This window comes from Cebidichthys violaceus, unplaced genomic scaffold, assembly GCF_023349555.1.
Source record: "Cebidichthys violaceus isolate CVI_PGR_0920_01 unplaced genomic scaffold, fCebVio1.0.p SCAF_1, whole genome shotgun sequence".
NCBI lineage: Eukaryota > Metazoa > Chordata > Actinopteri > Perciformes > Stichaeidae > Cebidichthys > Cebidichthys violaceus.
The window spans coordinates 7,758,523-7,776,192 of record NW_027176262.1 but is presented as its reverse complement, the minus strand read 5'-3'; the positions used below and the strand labels follow the sequence as shown (position 1 = coordinate 7,776,192).

The following is a 17,670-nucleotide window of genomic DNA, read 5'->3' as shown; positions in this document are numbered from 1 at the left end:
AGCCCTATTCATGTTAAATTATTTTTTTTACTGATCATTAGGCCCCACAGTGGATGTCAGTGAGAGTGAGGTTTTCCACTCTTATTTTTATTTTAAAAGTCAGTAGATCTCACATACAGACAACTTTTGTTTGCATTGGAAACTATTCTCAGTTTGTGCAGTTGTAGTTTTTTCTGTTGCATTAAATGGAGATACTGGAGACTGCTGTATTCCCCAAAAGACCAGATTTGGCCATAAAGGTAGTACAAATTGTACTGATCTTGCAGGTTATGTGAGTGAATAGTCTGGTAGAACAAGCCTGGCTACCACAAACCTGGATGATATTTGCACTGTTGTACCACAATGAGTATTTCAGGAATCAAGGAAGCCCATTGAATTAATATGCCAGAGTAACCCAAAGCTAGACTTGAGCGTTTGCTTTCTTTACCAGCTATTGAACTGGATGAAGTAAATGAGTGGATAAAGACACAATGAGACTCAACAGTACTGTGGGAATTTCAAACATTTTATTTCCAGTATGCATTTTTTTTTTTTAACAAGTCAAAAGGTTGAGGTGCATAGTCATGAAGGGAGCATGAGCAACATGGTCACAAACACAGACAAACAGCTGAATAATCAGAGGAACGTTGATCGAGGAAACCTGGGGTTGCAGAAGTCTACTGTGTGTGTTAAACGGACTGTGCCGATGTAAGCAAAATATAGTAATTTGCTGCAAGTTATCGACTTACTATAAAATACTATAATTCGTATAACATTAGTGTATGGTGTTTAATGTGTAAATACGAATTTGTTATTTTGATTAAGACTAGATAACATTAACAGCTGCTAGAATATTGTTGAAAATTGTTTAAAATGCAGGACTGCAGTGGGAAGGTCAGTGTTAGCCTGTGCTTCTAATTCAAATCTCCAGCTAGCTAGCCTTGGTTTATAAGATATCTTTCAAGAACTATAGGAGGCAGTTTGCTAGGCATGTTATTTAATATTTAATATTAACACACAATAGGTCACAATATGCATCACAGTTTGGCATCGCTAACAATAATTTGAAGTTCACTATCTTTGTTCAAATGATTGTGACAATTCTAATTCTTCAAATTCTGACAAGGAACACAATTGTGTTAGTGCCAACATTACAACATATTTTATTTATCATCCCCTTGAATCAGGATTGTAGTAAAGTTGACTTTTCTGCTGAACTACACCGACATTAGATCAGTGTTTACATCTTTTGATTTGTGTGGAATGTGGGAAACAGAGAGCAGACGTCAGACTCTTGGCTTGGCAGTGTGAGTTTCAGCTGCTAGAAATACAGAAGTAGTATAGAGCAATATCATCTACACTTTAGTACTGAAATACCATTAATAGAGCGGTAGATGGTAATACAACATAATTACTGTAGTGTAGGTGTATACTAAATAAGTTATGTGTCATTGTAGTAAGTAGTGTAGTAACAACAGCAGACGTGAGACTCTTGGATTGGCAGTTTGAGTTTCAGCCGCTCTGGCAGTAAGAGCAATACTAACTCTGAGTAATCATAGTGGTCAGTCAGAACGCTTCGTTATTTTAGTGAGTAATGTGACAGTAACACTAACACTGAGAGCAATTTGATAAAGGATTCATGTTTGTACAAATTGTTGCATGTATCCTTTGCCTAAAAGATTTAGTGTAAACTTACACACATCACCCCTTTTTTTTTTTTTTTTTAAATGTAGATAAAATGTCGAATGGGCACCGGGGTTAACAATATGTATAATTGTAAACAATTAATAGCATTATCTAAAGCAATTAGCAACAATTTAAACACTATTCCTATTATGTTTATGTTGTTTTAACTATGGAAATTGTAGCAATGATTTTATAAATTCATTATGCAGTCATTTCGATCTGTATCAAAATGAGCATTTTGAAATTGAACGTCTCATCAGCTTCCACTAGTGGGAAGATCATTTGGGCATCTACCACTGGGTGGCAGTCCTACTGTATTTACTGTGCTGCACTGCACCACTGCAGAGAAGCATCCCACACTGTACAGGGCAGACTCAGTACTGCAGCAATCACTACAAGCAGTTGGCAAACCTCAAGACTCAGGTTTCAGGACAGATAAAGACAAGGCAGGTCAGAGTGTACAAAGGGGCTTCTGTGAGAAATATAAAATAAAAAAAATAAGTTAAAACAGCCAATATTTCACAGGGTTCCACAACTAGATCTAGAATGCATTAGATGAGACAGCATTGGTTTATCTTTCACACATATGCCTGTCTGGTTTGCTGGGCATATGGAGGTTTTCCACTTTGTAACTTCAGGGAAATAAAGCCATGATAGTTACAGATTAAAAAAAAAAAAAATCGCCCAAAGAATATATATTATAATAATGGGCTTCACTCCAGAAAACATTTTTAAAAAATCAAGTAAGGGATTACAGAAAAAAGGGGACCACACAATGGGAGCTGTATCCACAAATATACATGTTATGAATCACAATCCTGACATTGAACCACCCGTTTGTTATGCTTTGTAAGGGTTAAAAGTATGAATTAGGAAAAGTGCACAAACAGACAGGGTCAACTTCACAATATTGCTTTTCCTTTCAGGAAGACTTTGGATGTATCCTCTTTACAGAGGGATCTGCACAAGACTCGACAGACAAGGAAGCAAGTGAGTGTGTGTGTGTGTGAAGTGCTTCCTTATATCCATAACATTCACATTTTTACAACACAACAAGGATGCTGTATCACTTCTAACACTGCACAGTCACAGTTACAATGTAAAGAGCCATTACAGTTTTCCAAAGTAGATTAACCTGTCTAATATACAGTATGAACCTAATGCCGAAGCATTAGTTCAACTGAAATACAGTAAATACAGTACATGAGTACAGTGTAGATACATATGTCGGTACAATGAACAGTGCCTTGGACAGACAGAGTTACCATCACAGCCAGTCCAGACACGTCTATAAAGTGCCTTATAACAGGTTATTGCATAATCGGATGTCTGTCGTATTGCTTCCATTGAAAGCAAAAAGGGGGAAATGCTCTCCAGTTGTAGAGGGCAGCAGGTTGACAGAGGTTTGAAAAATATGAAATAAAATCTTGTCACAGAGCTCTGTTCCAATGACAAAACATGTATTCGGACAATGCTTAAATCATTTTGACACAATACCGTTGTCAGGTAAACACAACCTGAAAATGTTGGATTTTGTCAACTCTCCCAATGTGTTACAAAAGAGCGATGACTTTTGAGTCACGTCCATTATTTCTTGTTTTGTGCAGCCACTCTGATCGGTGGAAAAGTGCTGTGTTGTTTGTATGCAAGGCCATCGTACTACACCCTGGTATCAAAGTGGCTCCTAGTATGTGAGTGTGTGTGTAGGCGTGTGCGTGCGTATGTTCGTGTGTAGCTTTCAGCCTTCATAGCTATTCAAGCAATGTGTGAGGGTGTGGCAGGTCACGTCTGCCAGCTTCACAGACATGACCTCTCGTACCGAGAGGCGCATCGAGAGCGGGTTCTAGTTTCCAGTTGGCATCTTAGCTCTAAGTACGTTCACGATAATCACGAGATGCAGAAGTGATATAATGGAGACTTTGTTGGCTTCTGATTTTCCTGTTACAAGCTGTTTAGTTTGAGCATGTTCTAAATTCATATTCATCTTTTCTTTCATTTTCTTTATTTACTCCCAGCTCCCTCCACACTCTAGATCACTTGTTGATCCGTACTTACCAATGAACTTTTTAGTGCTAAGACACCAGTACTATTTAGAAACCCAACACAAACTTATTATTATCTTCAATGCCCAAAATCCATACAGTCACAGCAGTAATTGTTGGCTAAACTGAACTTTGAGCAAAACGCTGAAAATATTGGCTGGTTGTTGAGTCACATGAAATAAGACAGTTGGCAAAGAAAGAATGAACCACTGGCCTATAAGAATATTCACACATTCATTTGCTAATAACATTAATATATTCAATATTATGTTTAGAATGACTTAAAATATACTATTTTTGGACAATATTAAACATCTATTCCCTGACAATCTTTACATTCTTTTTCACTGATCTGTCCCAATGCTGTGCTACCTGCGTTACTGAGGCAGCATCAATAGACTTGTGTGGTAAAGTGTTTTCTTATGGTTCTCAGAGCAAGTTTGTATTGGAAGGTAGCCAGTTAGAGTCTGCACACAGGCGATGAAATCTGGTAGTGAATTGGTATCCGGAGAACTGCATTACGTTTGCTCTCCCCACTTACAGTATATCCTGCCGATATGCCACTGGGCAAAGTGCCAATTTCTTAAAACGTCTAGCAGAGTTGTTCGATTGTGTGATTCACGCGCTCAGTGTAAAATGCCTTTCACCCTTTCTTTCCCACAAACACTTGCAGGCCATCGCTCTAAAAGAAGACTCACCTTTCCATCACTCTGACCTGGTTTAAAGGGTAAGAACAGTTGGAGCAGTGTGGGGAGGTGTTTATCAAGCATTGACAGAGCTTCAGTTGATTGAAGGCGATGTGAAGGGTTAAATGGGACCATACAGAGACACACAGAAATGTTACTGTACTGTGGTCCTAGACAACATATACTTATATGCAGTTATATAAAATGCGCACATGCTAAAAATGCATTGGTTATTAGTCAGAAGCAGCATGATTAATTTCATTCATTTCTTTAGGGAGCTAGGTCATCTAGGGATTGTCTTGGATGAGGGTTAGGGTTGTTTTTGTTTTTTTATAATACATTTTCTATTTTTTATTTTCCCACCAGCAGAGGGAGCAGAAGCAGAACAGGCACCTGTGTTTCATCTAAAGCAAAACAAAAAAAAACCTGTGCATAACTGGATCCTTCAGTCACCTAAGAAAGCCCAGTTGTCAGCCTTAGCTATGAAGTAGCTGATCAAAATCTACTGTTGGCCTCAATGAACCAAACACCCCAACAGTTTGTCAAACCTGGACCCTGCTGTAAACATGCAAGTTGATTCCGGCTGGCAATGGCAGTATTTAAGGTCAGATCAGGAATAAAAGGTCAGGGAAAAAAAAAAAAATCCTCAAAAACACTCTCGCAAACCAACGTATGCTTTGTTAATCTTAAGAACAGTAACACATGTTCAGTCAGTAGCCTACTACAATATTGGTACCTGGTCCTTAAATGTTAAAATGCTATTTTACAAGCAGTGTTAAAAATATGTATATTTACCAGTTTTAACCAGCAAATTCTATTTATTTTGTGACTGAAAAATGGCTTACGTTTATGAACAAAACTCTGGTTGAAGAATCCTCTGGTTTTGGGTATTCTGTCCTGTTTTTCAGTTGACATCATGGCAGTACATAGATTATGGCAATTCATCATGGCATCGAGGTGTGTTTGTTCCCACTGGTTAGGTCTGTTTGGGTCCAAGTTTGACTTTGAGTTGTAGATGGAAGAATGAAACATTCTGGTGGCTTGCCAACTGAGACTGGTTAACTGTATTTTGGAGTGGCAGTTGATTATTGAAATTTGGTCTAAGAAAAAAAGAACAGCTGAGGATCTGTTCGGTGCAAAGTTATTCCTCTAAGATGATGTAAAGAGGGTATGACAACAGCAAGTATATTTGGGAGCAGAGACAGTTTACTTGAGGCTATACTGTTGAGAAAGTGTTTTAGGAGGTTTTAGGAGAGCAGAAGTCGATAACACAGGCTGCACACTGTGTAACAAATGGGCTGCCATGTAGCTGAGAGAGTGATCCAGGCCTATGTACATTCCACACTTTCCGAATCTCAAGCATGATTTAAAATAGAAATGTACATGTTGTATTAGCCGCTAGTAAGATAAAACAGTCCACTGGTAACAGCGCTTCCTCTGAGCTTGTACATTTGTCTAACATATATACAAACATACGGACGTACTTTGCATTTCACTCATGCCTTTGGTGTCCCTTTGTTGTCTGCTTTGGCTCCTGTAAGTCCATTTTCTGTGTTGTCATTCCCTGAGCTCACCAGGCACTCTTTGCTGCAGGGGACAGTGAAACCAAAAGGTTAAGATGAACACCCACAGAGGGAGGAAACACAAGTGATAAAGGCAACATATACTGCAGGGATTTTTACATCGCCTCACCCTCACAGACCCTAATAATAATCTTGTGCTCGACACTAATTGGAAACATGTAATTAGGATTTTACTGAAACACATATCAAAGAAGTTAATTGAAAGCTAAGGAGAACTTAAAATCCGAGAACTTAATGTCTCTCGCCACTTGTGCAACATTTTGAGTACATGCATGTATCATAATTATTTCATACAGTAGATGTCTGCTTTGCAACTCACTGACATAACAATTGTGATAGATGTGAAAAGATGAAGTAGAGAAGACACTTGTCTTCCTTTTTCAGACCAGATAGGCCGGCGTCTCTGGTCTGTCTGGTGTTTCTAAGCTGCAGTCACACTGAATAGCCGCATATTATATTGATGATATGTCTGCATGATATGTGTGAGTTACACATTTATTGCTAAGTGGTAGAAAATGTCCCGTTAACATGGACAACAATAGTCTAGTCTCATATTAACCTAGTCAAGATGACTGATTTAAAATTAAACTGCATTTCTAATTTCCTTAATCCAAATACAACTCTAGTAAATACATAATTTAATCTTAAGTGACATTACTGAAGGTCATGTTATAATTAATTCATTGTTTTGTTTATACATATCCTAACACAATGTGAGCGGGGCTTTTTCTGTCATTATCTGGGCATTTTCTCCTATCAAATTTGTTTATTTAATGAAAAAGGTAATGGCGCAATTGACTAAAAACATCCATATGGCAAGTACAGTCAGTCATATGTTTGATAAGAAGCATATTACTGTCAACAATCAACTGTATTCTGTCTTTTTCATCCAGTGTTATTACCATAGTCAGTGACCTACTCACTTCTTCTCATCATCCTTCAGCAGAAAGTGGACAACCAAGGCCTTTATCACCATGCCAATGATAGCTAAGCCAATGACTCCACCCAGCACTGAGACAATGATGGTTGTCAAAGTATTGTCAACCTCCTTCACTGGAAAGAGGGAGAGAGGGAAAGACATTGTGAGGGAGAAAGGGTGAGATGAGACACCAGCAGCGAGACACTGTGAATTTGTCTTGAAGTACAAGCACTTGTAAGCAGGTGTAATCTAAAGCTAGGTGTTTTTTTTGTGTGCCAAGTGCGTGCCACTGCATGCATTCATGTGTCACATACTTTGGTCCACCACTATAAGAGTGTAGACAGCACTGTGGTTGCGGTACTTCTCTTTTGGGTTCCTGGCGAAACAGATGTACTCTCCCTCATCTTCGAAGGTGATGTTCCACAGCAGGATGGAGATGTTGTTGCTCTTTGAGGAGCCGACAAACTCCACACGCTCATGGTACACACTGACCTTGGGCTCCACGCCCTCAATGGGAATCACCGCTTCACATAACTACACACACACACAAACACACACACAAATGTACATATGTACTTGGATACACAGAGATGGGTAGTCAGATCAATTTCCATATGCACAAAGATCTACATTAGCATGTGTTAACATAAAGAGCCAAAGGCATGCATCACAGAAAAGGTCAATAAAGGCCGTTTTTGTGTTTATACAGTATGTCCAAGTTGCTCATGCTTGCACATGAGAGTGTGTGTGTGTGTGTGTGTGTGTGTGTGTGTGTGTGTGTGTGTGTGTGTGTACAGTACCTTTTGCATGGTTCCATTGTCATTATAGTGCCAGTTGAAGTAGAGGTTTTTGATGCCAATGCAGGAGGAGTAGGTGCAGGGCAGCAGGACCGTGGAGCCATTAAGTGCTTCAAGTTGAGACACTTTACCTGTCGAGACCTCCAGTCCACCAACACTCCATGCACCTGAACCAAGGGGGAAAGGAAAAGATTAAGAAAAAACAGGAACGTAAAAAACACATAAAAGATAGTACAAAAAAAATAAATAGTATGGCACATATACAGTATGGACCAAAAACAATGCATTCTAGTTAGAAGTTGGGTCAATTATAGTTCAGGTTACTTTGCTTTAAAACCATGTTTTAGAGCATAAGTGACAGGCGATTAAGTAATGTTTGTATGCTGGCTCACTTGGCTGGGCTATTACGGCAAAAGATGAGTGCAACTGATGAGTAATGGCATTACAAAGTTAAGTAGCTTATATTACAGTAAGTACAGCTAATGTCTTCTTATCCCCCCTAAACAGTGTTCACTATTCTTTGTTAGTGTGTTTGGATTTCTCGAGTCTAGACTCAAACTCAATTCATGGCTGATGATGTAGCCATAATCAATACTGCAGCCTTCCGAAATAAAGTGAAATGTGCAAATTGACAGCTGACGGTCGTTGCTTTTCAGATCTGTCCTCTGATGGTTAATGTGATCAGAGTTTAAAATACGTCGCGCATTTGTGAATTCTATTAAAAATATACTTCTAAAATATATATAGATATATATTATTCATTTCTATCGGTGCATTCACTGCTACCGTTTGTGTGTAAGACTTGTGTGGGTAACTGACAGCGTGACAGAAATGCTCCCAAGTCAAAACAAAATATTACAAAATATTATTGGTGTCATGTGACGTTGTTGTGCAAAGCAGAAAACACATGGTAACTCTTTCATTTTTCAAAAGAGACAGCTCATCTCGTTTTGATATTTGGGTCTTGCCGGGCCGGGTATGTTGTGTTTTTTTTTTTTTTTCCAGTGACAGCTGGTGTAATTCTCAGATTGTGCTCTGGTGTCTCTCACACACTCGGGGGGCCTATTTATAAACACTCTTCTACACACTGACCTGATCAGGCTCATATTGCATTTGGACATGGTGCAAACAGTGTTAAAGTACATGTATGCCTATGCGTTTGTGAGAAACTTGCCATCTATATAAAAATTTCGCACCGCAGGCTTTGCAGCTCTGTGAAGACATCAGTGATAACAAAACCTCATTACAACGGAATCCCTCAAGTCATTTTTGGATGAAATCCCTGTTTACTTTAGCACATTGGGTGTTAACTGCTCTGGACACACTGTAATCATTTCGGGCGCTCACTTTTGAAGTTGAGATAAATAGCCAGTTTTTGGCACTGCCATTCTGCGATAGGCAATTCACTGTGATTAAGTTGCCCAATACCAAGTGCAACTGTGGATGTTAAATATGTATATAGAAGGACAACAAACACTTCCAGTATCATAACACAAGGACCAGAGAACAGAACAAAAATCAAACACACTTGAGGGACGAGAGACGAGAGACAATTTTGCAATCCCACCAGTCGCCACACCAAATCTGGCCAGGGGCGTAAAGGCGACCAATGGCCCCTTCCCCACTACTTCAAACACCCTTGCTCAGACCACACCCATCTTCAAACTTGGTCTTCATTTTGATCTTGACTATACACCTGTTCCTGCTACGGTATGTGTCTCCAGGACCACATTTTGCCATGATGACTCATACACAGACTCACAAGGTGAAAACAATACCAGCGTCACTGTCGCAGCTGGAAAAAAAAAAGAACCGGTCATTAGTTATTCCGAATGTAATGCCGTGTGTAGCGGGCCTAGTGTTCTTTGCAATCAACATAAAAGTCTTGATCAGGTAATGGGTGAGGATGATATAGTAAGCAAGTGGATATCTCATTAGTGTTTTCCTTTCTTTCTTTCTCCTTTGTCTTTTCTCTGTCTCGTATCCTTTAGGCCCAGTGGTGCTGAACCGAATGCAACAAGGCTGTAAAAGCAAATATGTGAATGCAGCCAACCCCGACTTGATCACCAAATAAATTGCTAATTCGGTACATGAGGATTTGGTAATCAACGGGGAATTGATCATAAGTGGTGAACAGACCACAGATTTCAGCAATTAACTGTGCTGTGCATGAATTTAACTCAACTTTTCAATAACTGTCTGGTCGGTAAAGTATCATATAGTTCAGGAGAGTAACAAACTGGATACATTTGTGCACATGAGAACAGACTCAGAAAGAAATTAATAGTGACAACTTTCTGGTGCCTGTCAGGTTCATGTGGCAATACAGTTTTAAATCATGGAATGTTGCGTTAAAAATACATAATTATGCACTAAAGGTATTTCAGTGTATATGGTTTGGTTGTACTTTCAGTTTTATGAATTTTCTTTTTCTTCTCAGTCTCACCTCCTTCCTCTTGTCTTCTAACATCCGATATTTTTACCTCTCCTCTGTAGTCTTGACTCATCTCCTTTACTTTCAGTAGCAACTCAGGCCACTTGGGTTCTCCTTGTACTTTTCTGTTTCTGGTTTTGCTCTCTTTTAATGGGCTCTTACGATTCTTTTTTTTTCGCAGCACTGGGCACTTTTGCGCTCGCTCTCTTTTTTTCCCTCAATATTTCCGTCTTACTTGCTCTCAGAATGTTTTCCTCAGGGACACTATAACTAAATAGATAGAGGAGAGATGTGGGGAGCCGGTCTGTGTATGTTTGTGTGTTTTTTTTGTGTCATCGATGCCAGCTGAAAGGTTTGAAATGTTTTATGTTGCTGGCTGCTTGTCTGAATCACCGTTAAGTGGATTAATTAATAATATTGTATCTTCTATCAATAAGTACTGGCACAGTGCCATGGAGCAAGGTCTGTAAACAAGTGCTCCAGTGAGAATAATGGTGCAAAGGAAAACAAAGGCGAAAACAAGTGAGAAAACAAGGGAGAATCTCCCTTCTATGGCTCTCGCATTGTGAAAGCACGGTGATCTTTTACATATCTGAGAGGAGTGTCCCCCCTCGTGCCTAGAAATAGATTTCACACCTCCCTCCTTCAACACCTCTGCTCTCTACTATCCTCTTTCCCTCCGCCCCCTTCCTCTTCTTCTCAAATGTTTTCAGCTTGTCCTGACAAACACCCATAAATGCACACACTGTAATAATACAATACCAGTGAAGTTGTGCATGTGTGTGGTACATGTGTGGTCTGTTCCTACGGTATCAACGCATGCACTTGAGTGTACATGAGTAATGGAATGTATGATATTTTTAGCTCCACTATCAAATACCTCTTGTCCCAGTTGGGAAACATCAATATCTGATTCACTTATGGGAGGAAAAGCAACTGACTGCAAGCGTGTGTGTCCTTGGCTGACTGTGAAGGTGAGGTTTTTTTTTCTTCTTTTTTTAAGTAGGCCACAGATTGAAGGGTTAATGTGTTTCTGAGTGAACCCATAGAGACCCGACCGAGGACACTATTACCTCTCAGAGAAAAAGAGGGCGGGACAAGTGATGGGAAGGGTGAGAGAGAAGGAAGGGAGTGAACAGGAAAGGGGGATAGAGATGAATGGCGGAGCAGGGGTAATGAAGGTGGTGCAGTGGGTAGGAAGTGATGGAAGGGGTCACGGGGGATGGAGAGGTAGTGAGACGTCCTCTTCAAGGTGAGTAAAGTAACAGCAGGGCAGAGAATTACAACAGCAGCTAAGTAACTAAATCCACAGCGGCCAAGGCTGGGTCACGTTTACACTGCACATACAGACACACTTCTGTAGTACGATAGCCACGCAAACAAGCAACAACATGCAGTACAATTATCACATTTACACGGCAACTACTGATACCGACTGCTGTGCTATAACCGGAGCTGCACTGAATCTGTTTGCCTCATTGCTCTTTCTGCTGTTTGTTGTTTATTCTCTATAAGAAAATGTGTTGCATAATCCCGTGTGTTAACGTATGGCACCTTAGAGTGAAGAGGATGAAAGGGGTATAATGTCGGTGGGTTGAAGCGATAGTGGGTTCGCATATCTTTGAACGTCTTGGAACCTTTGTTTTCAGAAGAGTGTGTTTGGTCCGTTAAGTAATCCGAGCTCTGAGTCTTGTCTGTTACAGTGAGGGCTTGTAATATCAGTGGCCTCTCTATGTGAATGATGAACAGTGGCGGCTCCCGGGAGGGGGGGGTGAATTATTGCGTGGATGGCGAAGGTCAATGGGTGATTTAACCTAGGTCAGCTAGAGGCTACATATTGTACAGAATGAATGAAATAATTCAAACTTCCATTTACTCAATGCCCCCATAGTGTTGCATGACAGGGAAGAATACTGTTGGATCTTGGATGTTGAATTTGTTTTCAATCACAGAAAAGCTTTTTAGGGCCCTCTTCAGTCTACTCAGTGGTCAGATCGAAGAGGTTTAAACTGTGATTTATTAAGCTGATATTCCAACAGTGTTAACCCTAGACTAACCTATTTCTATTGTTAAGTTTGAGAAAGAGCTTTGCTAAAGCAACACATTGCCTGTTAATTCCAGTTTGTTCTAGGCTGCTTTATTGTGAAACACTTGACACTGAAACAGGAAGCTGTTCCTGTTTAAATCAAAGCTACCAGTTTCTTATACAAATGACTGATGATTTCTTCTATTGTTATTCAACCATTGCTCTGATGATCTTTGTCTCTTTCAGTTGTCAGTCTGGTTGAACCGTTGTACAACGTTTTGTTATCATGTACAAAACATGACTTTTTTTGCAAACCCTTCATGCTAAATAACAAAAGAATTCACCTTTAGATGTAAAGGCAATTACTTTATAGAGCAGAATAAAGAGCAGTGTCACTGGGGATGAATAGTTGCAACGAATAAAACGATTTACAATTCAACTATTTGGGATGTTAAATAAGTCACTATTTAAAAGACATTTGTCACTTGTATTGACATTTTGCTTGTCTCTCTTTCAAAGCAGCAAAAGGATTAATTGCCCTCTCATCTAACTCAGCCATCATGATGGAACAGAATGCAGCGGTAGCGGCACACGCGTTAGCTAGTTAGCATCCTCCTAGCCTCTTTTTTTGCTCAAATCAAAAATTCCTGGTTATACGGTTTCCCCAGCTTTGTAGATACCTGCTTGATGTTTGAATCTGGTCTGGGTTGTCCTAATTCTTTAGTTGCCAATTTATCCTGGTTACTGAGACAGCTTAACGGTATGTCTATTAATGACTGTATGGAGTTGCTCCCCTGAATTGTAGGTTGAAACGTTAGCCGTGTTGATCTTGAAAGTGACCGCAGCCTTTCATCATCCGAGGAGCTCGCGAATGCCCCAGGTTACGTATGACGAAAACACGTTAGTGCTAGCTCATCTGGATCCCATAGAAATTGCATCGCAGTCTTTGGATGGGACTGACATCAAGTTACTGTCATGTTTCACATATCTCTGGCCATGGTATCAAAAGAGTTGTTGAGTAGTTTAAAGGCCAGGACTTTTACAAATATTTGAATATATACATTATTTTCTCTTTATTCCACATCTGGCTTTGATTGGGGTTTTGTTTCATTTGTATTTTCCCTGGCTTTATTTTTGTTTCAAATGGTTCTGTTGAAAGAGATTGCTGCAATGTTTTGGAAAAGGAATGTAATTCCAAAGGAAATGAATTAAAGATGTGAAATGGTTGGTTTGACATTTCAACAGATGTGTAATGGGCATATAAGGATGCATAACCATGTGCTGTATAACATAGAAAATTGCAGAATAGAGATAGTGATTTTAAGTACTGTCATGTTGGAGAATGGAGATGGACAACACTGCCACAAATGAGATGGCAATTGCAGCAGGGGTAAATCTGATTTATCATGATATCACTACATGGTGGACGTAATAATCAAAGGTCAAACTGAAGAACTGCAAAAAATGGAAAGACACCACCTTAATAAATCAGAACCTATGAATTGTTATTTGATTGACTCCCAAAGATGGCTTCCACAAAATGAGTTTGGTTCAAGGTCTTAAGAAGGTCAACAACAGAAAATGAGGGAATGATGGTGATTTATTGATGATAGGGAAGGGACCATATTGGGACCTGGTTTGTTTTTAGATCAATCATTTCAAATATAGAGCTCTATATAGGAGTGTGTTACTGTAAAACACTTACAGCACACCAGAGATTGTTAAATGTGTTGCTTTTTTTTTTACCTTCCAGCCCTTATTTGGTCTGCAAGATGTAAATGTCATGCTGCTATGGGTTGTACACCATTACCGTTTAACTCTCTGGTAACAGTTCTACTGGTTCCTTATCTTGCCTCAACTGCATCGGATTTACCAGATCTCGTAGCAATTAAGAACAGAATAAAAGAAGGTGACCTACTAATTACAACAGCAAATAGCCCAAGGGTGAAGCAACACAACTAAATATACAGACTAGCATCCAACGCCACACTATAATAAACTATACAACCAAAGACAACAAAGCACTCAAAACACATGTTTTGTTACCTGCGTGATGAAGCAGGATTACTGAGTTCTTTTGACAACTTTGCCAAATAAAATCTCTCTCTTTAAAAATTCTAAAATCTGGAATGTGGGCTACTGTATAATGTACTCAAAGTAATACAGCTATCTTGTTGATGTGAGTCACACTACGGAAGAGAACTCCCCAGTCTTCTTTCAGTGTTCTCAGTTGGAGTCCAAATGGGTCACATGTAGTTATCAGTAAGTGTGATTTTCATTCATCCTTAGTAAAGCATTATGTCAAAATGTTACAGGTAAACTGTCACATGGTGTGGCAAGACAAGATGGTGTTAATGATGGTGCAATGACAAGATGGTGTTGGATTTAGCTCTTTTCAACACTTTTGTATGACCCGATGACCATAACCTGTATTTTCTTCCTTTATATTTTATTTTATTTTTATGTGTTCGTCACAAATGTTCTTCCTTTTCATCATCTCATCTAGTGACCTTGTACAAGCATTTTGTGTGTGATAAATGACAAATGCTCAACTAGGACTTATGTTGACTGAAATGCAATACTTTTTTCTTAATGTCTTGACTGGACAACATAAACTGTGTGAATTCAGTAACAATCAGTAACAGCAATATATTTGTGAAATGTTTTATATATTATATATTTTATGAAAGTAAACAATTGCAAGAGCAGAAAAATCTGCTAGCCTTGAAAATATTTCTGCATGAGATTTTTGGGGGTAGAGTGGACTTTAAGATCAACATAATATGAAATATCATAATTTGATGTACCTTACCTAAGGGTAGCACTTAAATGAAGTACTTAACATAAACCCCTTGGTCTTGTTTTTGTGTCTTAAGGCTCAACTGTGCTAAGTTTCAAAACAACTGAGAGAGAGGAGTACATTTGGCGATGAGGAGGCAGAGTGTATGAGCAAAAGCACAAATCACCATTGCACCGCACCACTACGTCACTACCAGTAATACTACAACCCCCCACCCCCACCCATAACACACACACACACAAGTTATAACTGTAGCTATAACAAATGCTTTTATGTACTCTTAGAGGCATATGTTTTTCTACATTTTTAATTCTTTCCATTTTAGCAATTTCCCTCCTGAAGATATTACCATATTAAATACAGGTATGAAGAGGCATCTAGTGAGTCACTCATTCAGCTCAGCAATCGCAAGTCCAATTCAGAACGGCCAAGAGTTGGATGTTAAATATTGACCTTGATGCCCTCAGCACAGCAACAAGTAAACATCACCTGTGACATAACCATACATTTTAGCCTTAAGATGTGGAAAGAGAATGATGAGACAGGAGAGCCAAGGCAGACGTGATAGAAAAGCTGATGTTGTTGTGGAGTAATAAAAAAAAAAAGAATAGTTAGAAAAGTATAGATTTACTGTGAAAGCTGTGAACCACACACCTAGAGCCGCATAGAAAATACTTAAACAAAAGGGAAGAAGGTGAAGAGGGCATGAAAACAAGTTGAAGTGTAAAGACAACATGAGACATGTGGTATGAAAATGTTATACAGAGAAAAGAAGTACAATGTTGTTGTGTAATGTTGAGATATAGTGGAAGAGTGAGGAATGACAGGGCAGCTGAAGGTACAGAGAGAAGTAGAACTCACCGAGCAGCAGTGCAACTGCCAGACCAGTGTGAAGTAGATCCCCTGATCTCAGCCGACCAGAGACACTTGAACCGGTGCTGTCCACTGACGCCATGACACCACTTGTCTGTCCGTCTGTCTATGTTCGTGTCTGTCTACGCGTGTTTACAGAACGTATGCCTTTGTCAATCTGTCCCCCGTCTGCCAGTCTGGTCGGCCTGAACTGTGTCCAATCTATGCAAATGTGTCTTTGTGTGTGTTTGTCTCATGTGTCTCTGGAGCAAGGCGGGACACTGAGCTGTGCAGCTGAAGTCCTGCTCTCAGTCCCTCCCTCTTCTCTCCTCCTCTGCACTCTGTCCCAGGAATGAACAGAGGGAGGAAGCGCAAAGAGAGAAGGATAAATTCCTTCAGGGAGTTCTCTACCGAGCAGTTGTTCCCCTGTGCTGCACTCCAAGCAGGCCAGAGAAGCAGAGGCAAATGCAAACTGAAGAATGCAGCAGTTGAATGAAGAGTGCGGGCTCTCTGTCTCTCTCCCTCCCTTCCTGTCCTCTGTCGCTGTCTCTTTCAGACTCAGTGGTTGATTATCCAGCGAGGGAGAGTGTGAGGCGTAAAGCAGCGAGGAGAAGCGATGCAGAGAGGTAGCGGCGCAGCAGTGTGGTGTCAGACAGCTCCACTGCTCCAGCAGCAGCAGCAGCAGCAGCAGCAGCAGCCAGGGAAGCAGGCTGGCTGGCAAAACCCACAGGAGGAGACATAGGCTGGAGGTGGGGAGGAGAGCGCACGAGAGAGGCACGGTGGGATGCTGGAGCAGAGCCAGCAGCCAGGCAAGAAAAGCAGAAAGCGCGTGTCTCCCCGGCCAGCGCAGGGAGGAGTGAGCAGGAGAGGTACTGCAGCGGTAGAGGCGAAGAGAGAGTGAGAGAGAGGGAAGGAGGGGATACAGTGGAATGGCGAGGGGGAGGCAGGGGGCGATAACTGCTGCCACATGCACGCACATACACACATGCACCCAGCGCAGCAAGGCTGAGTCAGCCTTACTCAAGAGGGTCTCAGAGTCGGACACGTGCTGGGTGCTTCACCCATAGACCACATACCCCCGTCTTCACTGCATCCCTTATGCCTGTCTCCACTTTCATGCGTCTCACATTTCATGCTCCTACTAAACTCTCGATTTGGTGGGCTAATACATTGGCAAGATGTCATGTTTTATCTCTTTCTTGTTCCCTCTTCAGTTCTACAGTAGGAAAGTACGTATTTGGAAGGGCTTGTTTTGAAATGAAAACATAACAGCAACACCATTGAGTAGAAACCTTTTGGTATTGCATTACTGTTCTAAGGCACAACATATGCAGTGCATGTACACAAGCACGGGCCTGTGTATTTTAATTTAATTAATTTTGACTTTACTATTTGCATGACACAGAGCTTTTTGTAGATGTTTTTTGAAATTATTTGCTTGGTAAATTTGACTACAAACCAGCAACTGCCAAAAACTGTACCGATGCAAGCCAATTTGGGCAAAAGGCCCAGACAGCATCCTTTGAGGTCTGTGGACCAGAGCTCAGCCTATCCTCCGTCGTCTGTTCATGGAACCTTTACAATCAGCAAACGTGACTGTACTGTAAAGACCTGGCCTTGACGTATGTTCTTTGGCTTTCAATCAGATTGTCACAGACTACCTTCAGAAACTGGTCTCAGTTGATATGCCTTTGCCTGCAAGGCGCATAGGTGCAGTAACATGTCAATCACATGGAACCACCAGGACAGCACACAATCTAGTTTAGCCTTCAACACAACACAGCGGCAGTGAAGGATCACCAAAGTCCACAACTTTAATGTGCAGTCTGACCTCATTCCCAGGATTCATGACTTCCTCGCACATTG

General features: G+C 40.4%; 1 protein-coding gene across 1 annotated transcript; it reads right to left on the bottom strand.

Annotated features, from left to right (window-relative positions):
• Positions 1–484: 484 nt before the first annotated feature.
• Positions 485–16,717, bottom strand: LOC137871159 (sodium channel subunit beta-4-like). The gene is made up of 5 exons (XM_068708807.1): positions 15,814–16,717; positions 7,696–7,859; positions 7,210–7,429; positions 6,900–7,029; positions 485–5,980 (listed from the first exon to the last, which is right to left on the bottom strand). Exons 1-5 carry the CDS (start codon positions 15,905–15,907, stop codon positions 5,890–5,892), a joined length of 699 nt encoding a protein of 232 aa, XP_068564908.1. The 5' UTR covers positions 15,908–16,717; the 3' UTR covers positions 485–5,889.
• Between the last annotated feature and the right edge of the window lie 953 nt (positions 16,718–17,670).